Source organism: Cladophialophora immunda, assembly GCF_000835495.1.
Source record: "Cladophialophora immunda strain CBS 83496 unplaced genomic scaffold supercont1.3, whole genome shotgun sequence".
Taxonomy (NCBI): domain Eukaryota; kingdom Fungi; phylum Ascomycota; class Eurotiomycetes; order Chaetothyriales; family Herpotrichiellaceae; genus Cladophialophora; species Cladophialophora immunda.
The window spans coordinates 4,681,671-4,694,031 of NW_015622543.1; the positions used below are offsets into that span (position 1 = coordinate 4,681,671).

Genomic DNA, 12,361 nt, shown 5'->3' on the forward strand with positions numbered 1-12,361 from the left:
CCCTCTAGATGACCTGCGTGCCTTCTTTCGATTGACTGAATGATCGGTCTATGCACTGGCTCTCTCAGCTACCGTTATGGCTGGCGAGTGGCTACCTGTACAAAGCTAGCACTCTGTCTCCCTCGCCATTCCCCGCACCTCCAACATATTAACTAAGCCGTATTTAGACTAGTGCCGACCCTACCGGAAAATCGATTCACCGAGATATTAGCCTCAAGGCTCTTCTCAGTCTCTCCAACTTCTAGGCTTGACACCAGACTTCCACCATGAACTTCTATCGCTATTCCGATCGTCTCCTACTCAAGAATTCAACTCTGTTAAGTGAAGTCTCCGCTTGACATACCTCAAAATCTTTGCCATTCTGAACCTTCCGTCTGGACACGGGCCGGTGATAGGTCCAAGTCGACGCAACGTACGCCAGGATGGCGGAAACAATGGTGAACGGCCACCGCGAAGTTGAGATGCCAGCACCTCCTGTTGACCCTCTTTCAAGACCACAGACACCTCCGCCTCCCCCATCCGCTGAGACTGAACCTCCTCCGCCTCCGTTAGAAGCAAGGTTTGCGCCACCTCCTCCGCCTACAGACTCAAGCATTCCCCCTCCCCCGCCTGGGCCAGTGCCACCTCCTCCTAGCGACAACGAAGGCTCTACAACAAATGATGTCAGGCCACAACCTCCGAAGAAGAAGGGCTGGGGGGCGGCAAAGACGGCGAAGGCGACGCCACTGAGTGTGGAAGAACTCCTGAAGAAGAAGCGAGAAGCCGATCTTGCGGCCAGCAAACCAAAGTTTCTCTCCAGGGCGGAGCGTGAAAAGCTGGCTTTGGAGAAGCGGCAGAAGGAGGTTGAGGCGATCTCCGCTCAGAAACAACAGAACGGGGTAGCCCGGAATGGCTCCTCTGCACCGCCTGAACCGTCCAAGCCAAGTTCGGCACCGACTGGACCAAAGGCTCTTCGTAACGGAGATGTACCCAGAGGCCCTGCTGCGATGCGGTCACGAGGGCCCAACAAGGGCGTCGACTTTGCTCCGCCCGCGGCACCCAAGTCGATCGCGTTTGGTGGTGATTCCCGAGCACAAAAGCGAGGGGCGGAGGACGACCGGTCTGAAAAGGCAGAAGTGGAGATTATCCGACAGAGGTATATGGGTGCTGACATGAATGTGTCGACCTTCTCTGCCTTGAAGAAGCGACGACGCACGACAGAAAAGAAATTCAACTTTGAATGGAATGCCGAAGAGGACACCACACCCGACTACAATCCCATCTACAACAACCGCGCTGAGGTCAACTTCTTCGGGAGAGGTCGACTGGGTGGGTTTGATCAACAAGCGGCCGATGCAGCTGCACGGAAGTATGCAGAGGCATTACAGTCCAGAGATACAGTTGCAGGAGCAGCCCGCGCCCAAGAGATTCTCGAAATGGAGCGCAAGAGGAAGGAAGAATCCGGCCGCATGGCAATTGACAAACACTGGAGTGAAAAGAAATTGGAGCATATGCGGGAACGCGACTGGCGCATATTCAAGGAGGATTTCAATATCAGCACGAAAGGTGGCGGTATCCCCAACCCCATGCGCAACTGGAAAGAATCTGGACTTCCGAGAAAGCTGTTGGAAATCATTGACCAAGTAGGATATGTCGATCCTTCACCGATTCAAAGGGCCGCCATCCCCATCGCCCTTCAAAACCGCGACCTCATCGGTGTTGCAGTAACCGGTTCCGGCAAGACTGCCGCCTTCCTCCTCCCTCTACTTGTCTACATCGCCGAACTTCCGCGTCTAGACGAAGACGATATGCGGCGGAATAATGGACCCTACGCCATCATCCTTGCCCCCACCCGTGAACTCGCACAACAAATCGAAATTGAAGCAAAAAAGTTTGCCACACCCCTGGGTTTCACGGTCGTCTCAATAGTAGGAGGTCACAGCATCGAAGAACAAGCTTATAACCTTCGCAACGGTGCAGAAATCATCATCGCGACGCCGGGTCGTCTGGTGGACTGTATTGATCGCCGCATCATTGTGCTGGAGCAATGCTGCTACGTGATCATGGACGAAGCAGACCGCATGATCGACCTTGGGTTTGAGGAACCTGTGAACAAAATCCTGGATGCCCTACCTGTAAGCAACGAGAAGCCCGACAGTGAGGCCGCGGAAGACGGAAGAGCCATGTCCCGCCACCTAGGTGGAAAAGACCGATACCGCCAGACCATGATGTATACAGCCACCATGCCTGCCGCGGTCGAGAGGATCGCACGAAAATACCTGAGAAGGCCGGCGATCGTGACGATTGGTAATGTGGGCGAAGCAGTCGACACCGTCGAACAACGGGTGGAATTCGTTGCTGGCGAAGACAAGCGCAAGAAGCGACTGAACGAGATCCTCTCCAGTGGCGAATTCCGACCGCCGATCATCGTCTTTGTGAATATCAAGCGGAATTGCGACGCGGTCGCCAGGGACATCAAATCCATGGGATTCAGCAGTGTCACGCTGCACGGGTCCAAGACGCAGGAACAGCGTGAGGCAGCTCTGCAATCGGTCCGGGACGGCAAAACCGATGTCCTCGTCGCGACCGACTTGGCAGGCCGTGGTATCGATGTCCCCGACGTGAGCTTGGTGGTCAACTTCAACATGGCGACCAACATTGAATCCTACACCCACCGCATCGGGCGTACCGGACGCGCAGGCAAATCCGGCGTGGCGATCACGTTCCTCGGCAACGAGGACAACGATGTGTTGTACGATCTGAAGCAGATGCTGATGAAGAGTTCCATCAGTAGGGTGCCGGAGGAGTTGCGGAAGCACGAGGCGGCGCAGCAGAAGAGAGGCGCCGGCCTGGCCGGAGGCGACAAGATGAAGGGCGGGAAATCGGCCGGGGATGAGAGCGGCGGGTTCGGAGGCAAGGGTGGTGGTGGGTGGTAGATAGACTACATACACAGTCGTCAATGAATGGATGAACATGGTTATGGTTGATGGAAGAATAGCTGCCTCTTCCGATTGCTACATTACCGAGTACAATCAGAGCAGACAGACAGGAAAACACAGGAGGAAGATCACCCCGAATCCAGGGTTGTCGCTTCTCGCTTCTCGGTGATGTCGTCCCAGGGCACAAACAGAGGTTGCTCTCATCTTAGCTTGTCTCCTGTTTCTCCTGTACATACTACTCTGCTTGATGTTGTGAATGGTTGTTACACTACCACACCTTCACTTTCCAACTCCCGCTCTCAGGAGATGCAGGAAACCAGTTAATCAATCAATCAACCAACCATGGGGATTTCAATCCAATGCTAGCAACTAGTCCAAGCCACACCGATCCAAATCCAAATCCAAATGCATAGTCAAAACCAAAGCTAAACATGCCCAAAACTCCGATTCACATCACATCATACCAGATCATCAGGGGCATCGCCCGGGCGAGCTCTCAGATGGGACTGCGCCGCAATGCACCCACGCGCTTGATGGGCGTGTGCATCATGGCCTCCTGCATCTCCGGCGGGATGGCCGCGCGGGGCACCACGTCCTCCCACGCGGCTGGGTCAACGGCGCGATTTCCCTCCAGCTGGGCCGGCTGTTGGTGCCGCTGAGCGGACATCTTGCCCGAGACGGACAAGGAGGGGTTGAAGTTCTCTTTCTCGGCGGCCGGGTGTTGGTGTTGTTGGAACACAGGCTGAGGCTGAGGAGGATTCCACTTTTCGAGCCGCTGCTTGGGGACGGGGAGGGCTTTCTTTTGGAGGGAGTTGATTCGTTTAGGGGCCAGAGGGGACCGCTTGGGGGCCGCTGGAGTGGAAGCTGAGGTCGACGTCGACGTCGAAGGGAGTGCTGTAGTTGTCGCTTGAGAGAGAACGGCCGAGGAAGCAGGCTCAGGGGCAGACGCAGTCACGACTTCCTCCTTCGTCGCCTGTCTTGTCTTGTCCTGTCCACGCAACCACTCTTCGAAGCCGTGGATTGCACTGACGAACGCACCCTCACCCAGGACTCTGCTCTCGGCCTCCTTGCCCAACGCGTGCTGCACTTTCCTACCCTTTCCACCGCTCAGCAATTCCACGCAACGTCCGTAGACTGCGTGCGCAGTTACGCCGGTTGAAGCAACGATGTCGCCGTCGTTCAGAATCGCGACAGTCACTGCGAACTCAACGTCGACCCGCCCTTGTTTGGGGATGATCAGAACGACTTTAACTCCCAGTTTCTCGTCACTTAGGATTGAGGCTGTCGTGATGCCCACGAGGTTCAGAAGTCGAAGCTCTTGGGAAATTTTGCATGCAAGATCCCAGCCTTGAGAAACAGATGATAGCATAGTCTTAGATGATACTGACCGCTTTGGCATCATAGCGAAAGCGTGCAGTTGGCTCCTGACTAACTGTAAGAAGAAACGTTTCTCGGTCGGCGGCTCTAGTTGTTTGTCGTCCGAGTCCTCTTGGTCGGCGGGAGCGTAAGTCAGGCTGATAGGGGCAGTGGGACCGCTTGTCGATGCTGATCTCCTTCCGGATCTGCGCCGTGGTGCATCTGAAGCCTTGTATTGGAAAGCTTGAGGGTAAAAGAAGAGTCGCAGGTCATCCTTGTACATCATGGTGAGCGCAGGCCCAAACTCGGTCGGTTCATCCACCTCTTCTTCCGCAGTAACCAAGCGCCAGCCAGTCTGTTTCTCGATGGCATCAACCCTTGACCTGAGGTTCAGGACATCGGCTACCGGCCAACCTTTGTTCTCTTCTCTTACTCGATCTGCTTCTGCAATCTGATCTTTCATCTCAGTCTTCAGTTCGGCGGCAGCTAGTAGTGCTTCTTCTTTTTCTCTCATTTGTTCGCGCAAGGAATCGAGCAAAGCAGATCTTTGGAGACAATATTCGTCGGCACTCTGTAACTCTCGTCGGCAATTGGTCAAAGATTCATGGTGAATGCTGTCCAGTTCTTCCAGGCTCTGCTGTAGCGATGCCCTCCGGCCTTCGAGTCCAGTTCGTTCTTGATTCAGCCGGGGAAGCACAGAATCCAGCGTCTGTTGCTGCTGCCGCAAGAGCCGAAGGTCCGCTTGTATGCCCTGGTCGATACCCTCTAGCCCGTTTTTGAGGCCTTCTACTAGTTGTGCTCGCCATTGATACCATCCCTCCTTGCTCTGCAAGCGAGCATTGGCCTTGCCATTGCGGAATTGGTTATCCATCACTATTTTTACGTCTGGGCGAGCATCGACGTATTCCCGGAAAAGTGGTGGCTGGTCAGCAAGGGTTTCTGCTTCAATGGAGCGAATGATCTTGCGGCCTGCAGAGATGTAGGACTTGAGTTCCCTCGTCGCATGCTGGTACAGTTCAAGGAGCGGCAATGTGGTGGCTGCCGCAACAAAGTCGTCCACTGTGTCGCTGCCGTCCATACTTGCCTGGGATCCTAAGGCGGGCATCGACTGTGCCATTGTGTGCCTCCTTTTTGTGGTTGACAGTTCGATGAAGTGAATATTTGTCATGTTCAAAAACTGCTGAAGAGAGATCTTGTCCTCTTCACTCCGGGCCGATCCTTCTTCCATCTGCACTGTGGAAATGTCAATAGCTCCAACCACATTGTCAAGTTTGTCCTCGAACGACTCTGGTCTTGCTTCGCCGTTGACCTTGATATCTTTGAAGCGCTTCGTGGTCGCTGGGCTAGGTGCAACAGTGCTTTTGTTCGGCGATGGTGCTCCGAGACTTGGGGTCGCATTGTCATTGTCAGCCATCTCTTGCAGTGAATTCTGAAGTCTAGTGCCGAGTCTGCCAGTTGTTTCGTCCTTGGTAGGTGGCTTCGGTAGATGAACCTTTTTAACTGGGCTGCCCTCCCTCGAAACCACTCTTAAGCGCTTCGGGGTCGAATCGGCCTCATCATCATCGTCCATATCGAGTTCTGCAGGCCTCTTCCCTAGGAGGCCTTTGGCACCTCCAACCGCAAGGCTCTTCCTACCTTTGAGCTTGCCAGATTTCGATTTCTGCGGCGTCATCGACTCGATCATATCTTTGAGCTGCAAAGTCACATTCTCGTCTTGAGGCTCGTCTGCTTCTTGCTCCATGACAAACCTGCCGCTTTCTCGGCGCTGCTCCTCTGCTCTTTCAGCTTCGACGTCTTGCGCAAGTTGTTGGGGGTCTTCAGAACGCAGCGTTGTAGGCTCAATACTAACAAGCTTAAACTGAGGTGCGGCGTCTCCAATCGAGGATCGTCGGTCCAGGAGTTCAGTAACTCGCGGAGAGCCAATCCCATCCTTGTCAATGCCAATCCCACTTGACCGTCGACGGGCGCTCTGTGATTTGGGTGCTTTCAGGACGACACTGGGAGTCTGATTACCTGGTGAAAACAGTGCGTTTCGTTTCGTGGAAGCTGGTGATGTCCTCGATTTGATTTCAGCCTTAAACAGCTTTTTTGGCGAAGCGCTTCTGTGTGAAACATTTGCAGACAGTGGAGTTTTGTTTGGAGATGCAGCTCGCGCAGGAAGCGGAGTGATCTGTTTTGACGGGGTGACCTGTTGTATTCTCGTCTGTGACTTGACCGGTGTGCTGTGCTGCTGTCCGGTCTGCGGAGTAGCAGCAGCCTTCGTCGCGCTCCGCTGGGATCTGCCTGAAAGTCGTGGCTTCAAAGCAATACTCGGACTGCCTGTTTCCGAAGCTATAGATGTCCTGTGTTGGTGTGTCTTGGGTGGCGATTTTGGGGTGGTTTGCTCAGCCTGTCTGCGTCGCGGTGAAGGAAGCACCGTATCTCCAGGAGACTGCCTCATCGCCAGGTTATTGTTGTTGAGGATGCCACCAACCGCCCGTGTCATATCCATAGCCACGGTCTGCTCTTCCACATCCGTTTGAGGCTCGGTCTGCTCCTCAATAGGGGGCAAGATCCCTCCAACAGCTGCGGTCATATCCATGGTCTCGTTTTCATCGCTCTCTTCGGAGACAATGGAGTGGCGAGTGATAGCTCCGCTCAGTACGCCTCCAGCCGCTTGTGTGAATTCCATGCTGATGTCTTCATCAGACACACGGCTGTTCACCGTTTCTTCAATCCCGGCACTGATAATCCCTCCTTGTATAGCTGTAAAGTCCATGGTCTCGTCAAACATGGATTCATTGCCAGACGAACGGCGGCGGCGAATGCTGCTTCGGCGACGCGCGATAGGTGATTTTGAACCTTTCTTGCCGGGAGATCGGCCTGTAACTATACCGCCAACGGCACTTGTGACATCCATACTCATCTCCCCACTCTGATCCTCGCTTTCGTCGTCGTTCTCAGCGTCGTTCTCATGTTTTCCTGGTAGCGAGGATATATTTGGGTTCGGATTTTCCTGGTCGTATACCTCGTCGCTTTTGCTTGCATGGGCGCGGCCTTGTGCCCAGTCTTGAAAGGCGTTCGTCATGGTGCCGGTGACCATCTCCATAGGGAATTCCCCGCCATGCTCGTCATAGTCTATACCGCGCGTTCCAGCTTGTTCGGCAGCCTGCCGCAGACGTTCTTCCAGGCTAGAAGGAGTGCTCGATCCGGAGTCCTCAGATGCTACCGTGTGTGAAGTGGCATCCTCTAGACTCATCGCTGTATCGCCATCGGTGTCAGACTCATCCGAAGACTCGATACCTTCCTCGAAGCGAACGGGACTACTATTTGTGGTGACGTCCCCTGAAGGGCTCGACGAATACATATCTTCAGCTGCATCCAGCATAGGTTCCGCCAGACCTGAGCTTCGGCGTCTCCGTTTCTTTTGGTGGGCATCCCTCTGTTTTGCGGGGGATTCTTTGACAAGCGGCTCCTCCATCTGATCAGCAGGGGTTGACGGCGGATCGGCTCTTTCAGGCGAGGCTATCGATTTGATCGGTGATTGTGCGGCTGTCATTGAGGATTGTCTTCTCGTGGAGTTAGAGGCAGAGCTTGTCGTCGAGTCCTCTGCAAGCTCCATCACGCTCCACGTATGCAAAGTCGCCTCTGGTGCGAACGAAACTCGACGGTTCGCCAGAGATTTCCGCCTCGCAGCTCTGCGTTCCAATATAGCCTCCTTCTCTGCCTGGCGCTTCCGCTCTTCTTCCTGTTGGCGCTCTAGGGCTTCCGCGCTTCCACCAGCTCCGTCGGCCTTCCTGGGGGATCGTCGCACCATAGGACTAAATGGGTCTGCAACATTCTCTGCGCCTGACATCGAGACTGTGCCTGCATTCTGCCCACTGGGGCCGGGGGTTGAGAAATCAATGAGCAGCTCTTCGGGGTTGCTCTTCGCTTGTGTCTTGTCTTTGCCTGTACTCCGCTTGCGCAGCTCGTCAAACGATGGTATAGCTTTAGGAGGAGTCAGGGGTATGGATGGTTTGAGTATTGATTTTATTTGGAAGGGTGTCGTCGCCTGCCAGAAGTCAACAAATGCGCCTTGCCAGGAGACGCCGGATTCTTTACCTTTGTTGCATTTCCCGTAGACTCCTTCAGGGCTTCAAGTCCACCCGGACCCAGACTCTTCCCACGCGACTTCTTCTTAGCTGTTTTGGCCTCTGTATGTCGAGCTTGGAGGGCAGCAATGTCAGTTGTCGCATTGTCCCTCGAAGACGACGTCTTCGCAGACGGCAAATGGGCGATTGACTGTCGGGATTTTGGTCTGCTAGACCTCAGATCTGCGGTAGAGTCGGCCATTGCAGCGCCTTATCGCCTCACCCAGACATTAAACCTGTAAAGTCGTTTTAAGGATGCTGCATGTTCGCAATGATGTTGGTTCAGGTCGAGGCCAATCCGCGTCCCCACCACCAGTTTCACCGCGACGAGCTAAACCCAAGCAAGGGTTATGTAAACACGAGCCTGTGGCGTCATCACGTGCCGTGGCATGGGCCGGTCTAGGACTAGCTCGCCGAATGTCTTGGCGGAATTTTGAATGCGCACCATCAATTGTCGAGGCAAGTTGCTAGCGTCGTGCCGATTGTAAAATTCCACCTTTTGCGCACTTCAACTTCCTCCCTGTCAACACACCGCAATCATGGCGACCGAGTTGACAGTCCAGGCCGAGCGCGCCTACCAGAAGCAGCCTCACATCTTCCTCAACCACAAATCCAAGGCGGCAAAGAGCAGGAGAGTCGGCAAGGGCGGCCGAAGATGGTACAAGGACGTCGGACTGGGCTTCAGGACACCAAAGACTGCGATTGAGGGATCATACATTGGTTAGTGGTGTCTTATTGTCGCTGCCCTTGTCTGCTTCTCGAAGTTCGAAGGAATCTGTGCTGGATTGCCACGAATCGAAAAGAGGTGAACTTACTCTGACAACTTTCCCCCTTTGCAACAGACAAGAAATGCCCTTTCACCGGCATGGTCTCCATTCGAGGCCGTATCCTGACCGGCACTGTCGTTTCCACCAAGATGCACCGAACCTTGATCATCCGCCGAGAATACCTTCACTTCGTCCCCAAATACGCCCGATATGAGAAGAGACACAAGAACCTCGCCGCACACGTCTCCCCAGCTTTCCGTGTGGAAGAGGGTGACCAGGTCACCGTGGGCCAGTGCAGACCCTTGAGCAAGACTGTAAGAACCCCCATGCCGTGCCCGAGACAACCTTGAGGTCCTTTTTGCCGAAAGGTCATCTCAAGGGGAGCAACGACTAACAATGCGGGAAATTTTCCAGGTCCGATTCAACGTCCTTCGTGTATTGCCCCGAACGGGAAAGGCCGTCAAGTCGTTCCAGAAATTCTAAGCGCGTGAAGGAAAGTTGTGGGTAGTGGTGGCGGTGGAAAGCCAGTCGGAAGGAGAGGGCTGCTTCTGCACCATTGAAGACGGCAAAATGGCATGAAGCCCTGTGGATGAAGATCGTGGCAGGAGGGTCATTTCCGGCGTCTGGAAGCACAGATCAGACATAGAGATGATTTGTTGCTGGCACATGGCCAGGCATGAGCGCCGGTCCGAAAATTCGAACGACAAATGAACAAGGTCTTAAAAACCGAATCGCATCCAGCCCCGATCAGATTTGTGTATTTGTGTCTACGGTATTCTAACGGTGTATGTCCAACTCCTTCGGTGCAGTCGGTGGAATCCTTGTGGATGTCCCAGTCCCCAGACCCTCAAGTCTCCAGGTAGGCGAAGCCAACCTCCGCCTTGAAGGGTGGATAGCCCGAACTGTCAACCACCGGCAAAATGCTCATCTTCCTGGCGATCTCCTTTTCATCTGCGTCCATCCACCTCTTGACCTCGCTCTCGTCGCTCCAGTCACTGATGAGTCTGTCCCCCTTGCCGATCTGATGTAATTGCGTGCCGCTGGAGTTGGTGTTGAGGGGCAACGGCGAGAAGTTCTCGATGGCGCCCGTGACCTTCCCGCCCAGGAGCTCTTTGGCAAAGTACGGCTCCTGCGCAAACGGCCTGCCGATGCCGACCCCGTCGCAGGCGCCGCACTCGACGGCCCTCACCATGCCCGCCGCGGTTCGCAGCCCGCCCGTGATGTACACCTTGGTCTTCTTCAGGAGTGGCCGGATCATCTCGGCGAACTCGATAAAGTACGCCTCGCGCGCCTTGGTGCTTTCCTTCTTGTGCTCGAACGCCCGGCCCTCGAACGTGCCGCCGCTCAGGTCGACAAAGTCCACGCGCGCCCCTTCCAGCTTCAGGCACAGGTCCCGCGCGTTCTCGGGCGTGGTGCCCTTGTCCTGGAACTCGACCGAGTTGAGCTTCACGCAGATGATAAACGACGGGTCCGGCACGCGCCGGTGGATCTCCTCGATGATCTCGAACACGATGCGGGAGCGATTGTTCAGGTCCCCGCCGTATTCGTCGGTGCGGCGGTTCGTGGTGGGACTCAAGAACTGGGCTAGCAGGTAGCCGTGGGCACAGTGCACTGTTCGGAGAGACGGTCTCAGCTTCATGTCCGCCAAATCGAAGAATCATGCTGAGGGATGCCTACCTTGAACGCCGTCGAAGCCGGCTTTCCAGCACAGATATGCGGTCTCGCCCCAGCTTTTCACCATGTCCTTGATTTCCGGGATGGTCATGGGTCTGGGTTTGTTGAACTCGTTCCCCGACCACTTGATGGTCAACTGGATATCGCTCGCGCTGACCGGGTTCGGATTCAGGTACTTCCCGCCCTGCCTCCCCGGGTGGGAGAGTTGGGCAATGAAAAGCGAGCCGTGCGCCTTCGCGGCGTCGACGACTTCCTTGAACTTGGCGAGGCGGCCATCGTGATCGTCGACGAGGATGGGGTTGCCGTATGCCTCGACGGCGTCGTACCGGACCATGATGTTGCCGCTGATGATGATGCCGATCTCGGCCTCACCCCATCGTCGGTACAGGTTGAGATACTCGGGACTGGGCATTCCTCGGGCTGACTGGGAGTTTTGGTCAACAGATATCAAACGGCGAGGGGTGGAAAATTGGCCCATACAATATCCTCGCCTTCTTTGTTCCAATGGCACAGCCTTTCAGTCATTGGCGCCTTGAGGAACCTGTTCTTCGCAGTCCGACCTGAGAAGACGAACGTGACGGGCTCCTTGAGGATGGAGATGTCAGTCGGGTCGCATTGAATCCTGAGGCGACCTCGATTGGGGCTGCTCGTATTCTTTTCATGCTTGACGTTACCCGTGACGGGCGCGCCATTGAGGGTCGAGGTATCGTATTCCATATTCGCTGAACACGGTTCTTTTCCCCTGGTCTTCTTCTCTTCCTTCGCCCTTCTTCTTTGGGTCTATCAAAACTGTTCTTGCCTCAAGCGCCCTGTCGCCAATCTGCTGATCTGACGAAACTTTTGACTTTTGGCCGAAAAAGTGATATCTATAAACTCCTGTTACCGGGCGTCAATAATGAATCCGTTGTCAAAACGAGACAGGAAACGATTTCAAGGACTAACGCATCCACCAAACCGCCGAGGTGATGTTGAGGGGGGTGGGGGACTGGTTCCGCAGTGGTTTGATAAATCCCATCTCGCGCCACCAGTCGCCCACAGGCAATATGCCGTAAGCTTCTGCCCACCCCGAGGCTCATATCGAAGCATCTGCAATCGGCTGAAAAGAGTAACACGGTACCTAGGTAGTTGTGGTGGAGGGTTGTTCGAATTGGAGAACAGAAGAGGAGAGGTGCAGGGATGCGGGGAAGATTGTGGCCGGCTCGCCGGCTAAGAGGGGGGCGACTGTTCTATACCAAGATGATACTTCATATATTGTACACCACGAAATATTGATCTGATTTGTCACACAGATAAATTAGTTCCTTAGTGTAGTGGTTCATCACATCTCCTTTACAACACCCCGTCTCTCTACTGTAGAGACAGGGAATGGCAGCGGAGAAGGTCATGGGTTCGATCCCCATAGGAACTATTCTTTTGCTTCTTCTTTTTGCCGGTTCTGCTGTATAAAGTACAACCCAGGGGAGAAGGGCTGTGTGTCCTTGTAAGGGAATCTTTTTGCCCCCCAAGATTTCGAGAACCATGAGCTACCCTCTAT

The 12,361-nt window shown here is 54.6% G+C and overlaps 4 protein-coding genes and 1 non-coding gene across 6 annotated transcripts; 3 read left to right on the forward strand and 2 right to left on the reverse strand.

The window, feature by feature from the left end:
- Window positions 1-246: 246 nt before the first annotated feature.
- PV07_06008 lies at window positions 247-3,255 on the forward strand. Of its 2 annotated transcripts, XM_016392950.1 has the most exons (2): window positions 247-437; window positions 494-3,255. In XM_016392950.1, the coding sequence occupies exon 2, from the start codon at window positions 987-989 to the stop codon at window positions 2,913-2,915; it is 1,929 nt and encodes a 642-aa protein (XP_016250469.1). In that variant the 5' UTR covers window positions 247-437; window positions 494-986; the 3' UTR covers window positions 2,916-3,255. The 2 variants fall into 2 exon arrangements, with proteins under 2 accessions (XP_016250469.1, XP_016250468.1); XM_016392949.1 differs by having other exon boundaries at window positions 247-3,255.
- Window positions 3,073-8,651, reverse strand: PV07_06009 (uncharacterized protein). Its single transcript, XM_016392951.1, has 2 exons — window positions 8,358-8,651; window positions 3,073-8,307 (listed from the first exon to the last, which is right to left on the reverse strand). The coding sequence occupies exons 1-2, from the start codon at window positions 8,586-8,588 to the stop codon at window positions 3,415-3,417; spliced, it is 5,124 nt and encodes a 1,707-aa protein (XP_016250470.1). The 5' UTR covers window positions 8,589-8,651; the 3' UTR covers window positions 3,073-3,414.
- Window positions 8,652-8,863: 212 nt separating this feature from the next.
- Window positions 8,864-10,169, forward strand: PV07_06010 (40S ribosomal protein S11). Its single transcript, XM_016392952.1, has 3 exons — window positions 8,864-9,106; window positions 9,229-9,467; window positions 9,568-10,169. Exons 1-3 carry the CDS (start codon window positions 8,926-8,928, stop codon window positions 9,634-9,636), a joined length of 489 nt encoding a protein of 162 aa, XP_016250471.1. The 5' UTR covers window positions 8,864-8,925; the 3' UTR covers window positions 9,637-10,169.
- PV07_06011 (uncharacterized protein) lies at window positions 9,881-11,937 on the reverse strand. Its single transcript, XM_016392953.1, has 3 exons — window positions 11,308-11,937; window positions 10,831-11,251; window positions 9,881-10,764 (listed from the first exon to the last, which is right to left on the reverse strand). Exons 1-3 carry the CDS (start codon window positions 11,542-11,544, stop codon window positions 10,001-10,003), a joined length of 1,422 nt encoding a protein of 473 aa, XP_016250472.1. The 5' UTR covers window positions 11,545-11,937; the 3' UTR covers window positions 9,881-10,000.
- A 186-nt stretch (window positions 11,938-12,123) lies between these two features.
- On the forward strand, window positions 12,124-12,235 carry PV07_06012. Its single transcript has one exon. It is a non-coding gene; the product is annotated as a tRNA-Val (tRNA).
- The last annotated feature ends 126 nt before the right edge of the window (window positions 12,236-12,361 follow it).

What these genes read in the sequence shown, in the direction of transcription:
- PV07_06009 (XM_016392951.1), bottom strand. Translation starts at nt 8,588, where the DNA reads ATGGCCGACTCTACCGCAGATCTGAGGTCTAGCAGACCAAAATCCCGA. An exon ending in CTACGGGAAATGCAACAAAG is followed by an intron (nt 8,308 to 8,357) that starts GTAAAGAATCCG and finishes GACTTCTGGCAG; the next exon opens with GCGACGACACCCTTCCAAAT.
- PV07_06008 (XM_016392949.1), top strand. Translation starts at nt 423, where the DNA reads ATGGCGGAAACAATGGTGAACGGCCACCGCGAAGTTGAGATGCCAGCA.
- PV07_06010 (XM_016392952.1), top strand. Translation starts at nt 8,926, where the DNA reads ATGGCGACCGAGTTGACAGTCCAGGCCGAGCGCGCCTACCAGAAGCAG. An exon ending in GATTGAGGGATCATACATTG is followed by an intron (nt 9,107 to 9,228) that starts GTTAGTGGTGTC and finishes CCTTTGCAACAG; the next exon opens with ACAAGAAATGCCCTTTCACC. An exon ending in GCAGACCCTTGAGCAAGACT is followed by an intron (nt 9,468 to 9,567) that starts GTAAGAACCCCC and finishes GAAATTTTCCAG; the next exon opens with GTCCGATTCAACGTCCTTCG.
- PV07_06011 (XM_016392953.1), bottom strand. Translation starts at nt 11,544, where the DNA reads ATGGAATACGATACCTCGACCCTCAATGGCGCGCCCGTCACGGGTAAC. An exon ending in ACAAAGAAGGCGAGGATATT is followed by an intron (nt 11,252 to 11,307) that starts GTATGGGCCAAT and finishes CAAAACTCCCAG; the next exon opens with TCAGCCCGAGGAATGCCCAG. An exon ending in CGGCTTCGACGGCGTTCAAG is followed by an intron (nt 10,765 to 10,830) that starts GTAGGCATCCCT and finishes CTCTCCGAACAG; the next exon opens with TGCACTGTGCCCACGGCTAC.